The sequence below is a fragment of the Paroedura picta genome, chromosome 10, assembly GCF_049243985.1.
Source record: "Paroedura picta isolate Pp20150507F chromosome 10, Ppicta_v3.0, whole genome shotgun sequence".
Taxonomy (NCBI): Eukaryota; Metazoa; Chordata; class Lepidosauria; order Squamata; family Gekkonidae; genus Paroedura; species Paroedura picta.
This window is the reverse complement of record NC_135378.1, coordinates 1,282,501-1,288,325: the sequence shown is the minus strand read 5'-3', so window position 1 is coordinate 1,288,325 and position 5,825 is coordinate 1,282,501. Positions and strand designations below refer to the sequence as shown.

Genomic DNA, 5,825 nt, shown 5'->3' with positions numbered 1-5,825 from the left:
CTGATTCTGTAAAGGCAAAGGGGTGGCAGGTTACAGTAGATGAGCAATTGGGATGTGAGTGTCCTGCATAGTGCAAGGGGTTGGACTAGATGACCCAGGAGGTCCCTTCCAACTCTATAATTCTATGATTCTGTGTTACTTACTCTGGGGGACTTCAATGCCTGTGTAGATGAACTGGCCTCTAGTCAAAAGCTAGACCTGGGATCTGACAAGACTTGTTATTGAGAAAGCCATGCTAACTCTTAGTCATTAAAGCTATCCAGTCCAGCTGCTCAAGGATTGACTGTTTGATGATTTGTTCTTAAATTTTACCAGCTAAAGATGGCAAGTTGATGGGTTGGTAGTTACCTGGATCCTCACAAGTATATATATTCTTAACATATTGTGCTACTCCTCCCCCCCTTCTTTATTTTTTTGTCCCTTTTAAATAAGTTGTACCCCCCCAATCCTATTGTTCCAGTATTGAGTTTTATCCCACCAGGTTTCCAGAATGCCTATTAGACCATAGTCCCCTTCCTTTATTAGGACTTCTAGTTCATCCTGCTTGCTTCCCATACTCTGCGCATTAGTGTGGATTCATCACAGTCCCTCATATGAATACACCATATTTTTAGATTTGGATATTTCCTGTAAGTTGCTAGTTCTCTGCATATGTGAAGAAGAAGAAGAGTTGGTTCTTATATGCCGCTTTTCCCTACCCGAAGGAGGCTCAAAGCGGCTTACAGTCGCCTTCCCATTCCTCTCCCCACAACAGACACCCTGTGGGGTGGGTGAGGCTGAGAGAGCGCTGATATCACTGCTCGGTCAGAACAGTTTTATCAGTGCTGTGGCGAGCCCAAGGTCACCCAGCTGGCTGCATGTGGGGGAGTGCGGAATCGAACCCAGCATGCCAGATTAGAAGTCCGCACTCCTAACCACTACACCAAACTGGAATGTGCCATTCCCTTTAAATCGGCAGTGTTCCCACCTATTGTTATTGTCATCTAACTAAGCCTTGAAGGTACATCTTGCTTCCCCATTGGACTTAGTTTACAGCCCTCCTCCCCAGGTCTGCAAGGCTCTTTGCAGAGACATTTTTTCCCACCCTACTGAGGTACAAACCGTCTCCCGATAGAAGAGCCTCATCACGGGAGCACAATCCATGGTCCTAAACCCCAAATCTTTCCCAATGACACCCATGACGTAGCCAGACATTTATCTGCATTATTTCCCTTTCCCTGTGTCCGGCCCCGCTGTAGCTCCTGGGAGGGAGGCTGGACTCTCTGGGGGCCTCCCACTGCCCTACACCCATCTGGAACTCACTGAGATTAACAGAGAGGAGAGGGGCCCAGAGAGAACTCAGCCCACCACTCCCACCGCAGCCCAAGTCCCCGCTGAATTTATGGCCGCCTCGCTGGGCTATCGCTTCCCTTGCAGGGAACTCCCAGCCTCGGAGAAGAGGCCCCCGCAAGACACACGCCCAGCACAAGACGGATGCCCTGGCCCAGAAGCTGAGTCTCCTGCACCTGGGCCAGGCTTAGCCGGGGGGGGGGGGGGAGATGTTGTGAGCGTCCTAGAGGATGCTCCGCCCGGGTCTGGCCGTGGGGAGCAGATCTGGGGCAAGGGCGGCCACACCTGCAACAGCGCGATCTTCCCGAGTCATGGACAGAGACTCCCCAAGGCCCAGCCAGCACGGAAGGCAGGGGCAGGGTTTTTGAGCGAGAGGGTCAAGGTGAACGGGGAAGAGATGAAAGTAAGCTGAACTCTCCTGCATGGCACTGTTGGGCGTCATTTTGGGCGAGTAAATGCCAGGCATTGATTCACTTCATTTCTCCCCAGCAGGAACCCATTAGATGGCCGGTGGTGGGTTTTCAACCTTGTTCCAGAACGCCCTGAATCTGAACAGCAGTTTAACAGGAAGCAGCCTGGAAATGGCTTGGCTGCAGCTCCGCCTGCCTCTACCTGTTTCCTTCCAAAGGAGACTGAAAAACATCCGGTGATCGAAGCACCAAGGGATGGTGCCAGGGAAGGGGGGGGGGAGCTCTTGTGTGGCTGTTTGGATCCTGAGCAGATTGGGAGCTGGAGCTGGAAATAGAAGTGCAAATACAACCTTGGATTCCTTCAGCAGGGCTTAATGAGAGCTCCGGCCACAAGACTCCGGCAAGGCAAGATAGAAGAAGAAGAAGAAGAAGAAGAAGAGTTCTTACATGCCGCTTTCCCCTACTCGAAGGAGACTCAAAGCGGCTTACAGTCGTCTTCCCTTCCTCTCCCCACAACAGACACCCTGTGGGGTGGGTGAGGCTGAGAGAGCGCTGATATCACTGCTCCGTCAGAACAGTTTTAGCAGTACCGTGGCGAGCCCAAGGTCACCCAGCTGGCTGCATGTGGGGGAGCAAGGAATCAGACCTGGCTCGCCAGATTAGAAGTTGGCATTCCTAACCACCACACCAAACTGGCTCTCCAGATAAGGGAGAGGGCAGAAAGTTCAGTTTCTAAGCATGTATTTGTCATGGTAATTTCCCCAAGAGCAACTCAACTTGGCTCTGTGTTCAAAACCTGGGGCAGGCAGCACCGGTTCACTCTAATTCACACCCGGAGAGATCTGCTGTGATGAGCTCTGTGACTAGATCTTTTGGTGGAGAGTGGTGGTGCTCTTTACAGTCCAGCAAGCCAGGGAGGGACTCCAGAGGCTTTGGAGTCCTTCATATATGGGGGGGGGGGGGTTGTTGTTGTTATTGTTGTTGTTTTTGGAAGAGCATTATCCTCATTTATAGAAATGTGGTCTAACTGATGCCTGCAGCACAAAGCAAGACCACTGATCTGGTATCCCCTCATCGGCTTCCTCATTCCCCTTCCTGTGTTGGGGGAGCCACCCTGCAGCAGAAGACTCCTGCAGACCATGATGGGGATCCTTCCGCCACAAACGTCACCCCCCCCCCCCTGTCTCCGGTGCCTGTGGGGCAGAACTCTCTCTGCGGTCTGCTGACTTTGACTCCAAGGGGAACTCCCTTCACCAAAAACAGCAGAGTCCAGTCGGGCACCTTGAAGACCAACAAAGATTTCTGCAAGGCGTGAGGAGCTTTTGAGTGCCGGCCCTCTTCCTCAGACGCCTTGAATCAGTCCTTGTGGGTCTTCAAGGTGCCCGACTGGACTCTGATTTTATTGTGCTCCTTCAGAGCGACAGGGCTACTCGTCTGAATCTCTGCCCCACAGGGCTCGTGGGATGGGCAGGAACTGTGGCCTCACCCTCACCCATGGGCCGGTCCCTGGAGGGCAGTTTCCTGTCCCCTGAGCCTTCTGCTCTCCTCCAAGCCTCAGGCCTGCCGCAGGACGCCTCCGCACCTCTCCCCCTCCCGCTGTTGAGAGTAGGGTAGGAACCTTCTCTTTGCCAACCCAACCTTCACTGTCTTGGGGGTGGGCAACCTTCACTGGGGAGTGGGCTGTGGGGACCGCAGGCCCAACGCCGGGCCCGGCACTCTGCTGCCTCCCAGGACATTAAAAGGACTTCGCCACGATCTCCTTCCGTTTCTTCTTTGCCTCTCCCAGTCCCTCATCCGCGCGAAGGACAATTCAGACGGCTGCCTGCCCGCCCACACGGGGCCAGGCAGGGAAGGGCTCAGCCCCGCCAGGCAGAGCTCCCAGGAATGGCGGCTCAAGGGCAGCAATACAGAAGCGCTCGACTGGCCGTCCCCTCCTCCCCCCTGTCCCGCGGGGCCCTTGGGCGCCTCCATCCCTGCCCCCTCGGCTGGCCCAGCCGTCCTGCCAGGCGCCCCCGCCCTACCCCACCCCACCCCACCCCGGGGTCCGCCCGCCCCGAGGCGAGTGGCGGGAGGCGAGAGGCGGCTCGTCCCGGCTGGGCGCTCCGTGTCGGGGCCTCCGCTGGGGGCAGCCGGGAGCCGCCGGACGAGCCTCTTTAGGCGGGGCGGGTCGGGGCGGGGCGGCCAGGGCCGGCCCCGGGACCCTCCGCAGGGCGCACGGGCGGCAGGGCGGCAGGGCGGCTGGAGGCGCCCGGGGAGAGGCCCGCCCCGTCCGGCATGGCGTCCGCGCTCCCCGGCCGGAGCGCCCCGCGGCACGAGCCGCCTCGGGGTAAGCGGGGTCCCTCGGGGGCCGGCCTCCGCCTCGCCGCCACCCGCGCCCGCCTGGCGCTGCCCCCCTGGGCGCCCTCCTGCGTGGCCCGTGGCCGGCTCAAGGCTCTGGCGCCTCCCCGGGAGGGAGAAGTTCTGAGCAGCGCCCCCCCCCCCTCCCCAAGCGCCTTCTGGAGCGCAGCGCCCTCGAAGGGAGGCGGAGGCGGGGGAGGCGGAGGGCTCGCTCGCTCGCTGCCCTCTCGGGCCACCCTCGGGCGGGCGGGGAGGGGGGGGTGGCTGGCTTGGCCCCCGCGGCCCTTCCCGCCTGCAGGGGAAGGGGTCTCCCCTCACGCGCCGCCCTCCGCACAGATGAGGCCCCTCCCGGCTGCCTCATCCCTGCGAGAGAGGCGTGGGGGCGGCCCAGTTGCCCCAAGGCAGGCGCGGAGGGGTGTTTGGGGAGCCGCCTGTAGACCGCGGCACGAGGGTGGTTTTACTTTGCTTCAGAGTAAACCTCATAGGAATTCATGGGGATCCCTTGGAGATAACCTGGATCGGACCTCGGCCCACTCCCGTGCGCTTGTGTGTGTGGAGGGGCCCGGGAATGGGTCTGACGCCCTTCAGGCCACCCCCCCCCCAAAACACCTTCTCTTTCTAGCTCTGCCTCTGAAGCTCCGCCTGCGGAAACCCAGAACGGGACTTCCCGATGCTCAGCTGCAGCGATATCTGAGGGACCGGCTTCGCCTTCTGGAGAGCGACGACCGCCGGGCAAGGGCCGTGTGCAGCGTAAGTTGCTGGGGATCTGTTTACCCGACCGACTGCTAAAGAGGGGAGGGGCCATGCGGGCCACGGGACCCCGATCCTGAGGAGTCTTGTTCACCAGAGGAGGCTTCTCCAGGCCCCCCCGGAGAGCTCTGAATGAGATTAGAGCATGGAGAACAGTGGCCAAATCCAGCTTCTGGACAATAAAAAGGTGACAAACCAGCTGCCATGCGCCGAAGGTACCTGGTGCCAAGGAGGAGCCCTGAGCCTCCCCCTCATGTCTAAAGGGCAGCTCTGGACTTGACCTGTCCCCGTCTGGCTTCTGGCCTGGCCATGGGGTGGAGACGGTGCTAGTCGCCCTTCTGGATGGTCTCTGGCCCCAGCTGGACAGAGGTGGAGAGGAGCAATCACACATTTACCCGCTTCCCTGCAGAGCCCCACAAGGGGCAGTTTTCAACATCGATATGCGCCCTCTGGCCCAGCCGGTGCAGAGTTTTGGGCTGGGTTGTCACCAATATGCTGATGATACCCAGATGTATCTCCTAGTGGCTCGCCTGACTCTACCCTGGACATATTTGCCAGTTGTTTAGAAGCAGCGACGGGCCGCCTCAAGCACCTGCAACTCAAGCCTTCCAAGATGGAGGCCCTGTGGTTGGGAAGAAAAGAGCCTGGCAGGGAGCTGTTGGAAATCTCAGCCAGAAACTTAGGGGCAACCTTTGACGCCTGCTTGCCTATGGAGGCTCAAGTCACATTTCTCCGCCTGCACCAGACACGACTACTAGCACCCTCTCTTGGCCCCCAGAGCAGCTAGCCACAGTGATCCATGCAAAGGTCACCTCCACAATAGACTTGTGTAACTCGTCATACCCAGGTCTGCTCTTCTTGACCTGGAAACTGCAGATGGTGCAAAATACAGCTGCTAGGGTTCTCACAGGAAAGTTTGGTCCTGGCCCTGACATGGTGGAATGAGCTGCCGGAAGAACTGAGGGCCCTGTCAGACCATTCACAGTTCTCCAGGGCCCG

General features: G+C 58.5%; 1 protein-coding gene across 4 annotated transcripts in view; it reads left to right on the top strand.

The window, feature by feature from the left end:
• Nucleotides 1-3,906: 3,906 nt before the first annotated feature.
• The window catches only part of SH3TC1 (SH3 domain and tetratricopeptide repeats 1), a 68,237-nt gene continuing 66,318 nt past the window's right edge, over nt 3,907-5,825 (top strand). For 3 of the 4 annotated variants that reach the window (XM_077301781.1, XM_077301779.1, XM_077301782.1), the window contains exons 1-2: nt 3,907-4,065; nt 4,699-4,826. In XM_077301781.1, coding sequence (XP_077157896.1) covers nt 4,014-4,065; nt 4,699-4,826 — 180 coding nt within the window. In that variant the 5' untranslated portion in view covers nt 3,907-4,013. Of the gene's footprint in view, nt 4,066-4,693; nt 4,827-5,825 lie in introns of those variants that run through there. The other variant, XM_077301784.1, reaches the window with a different exon arrangement.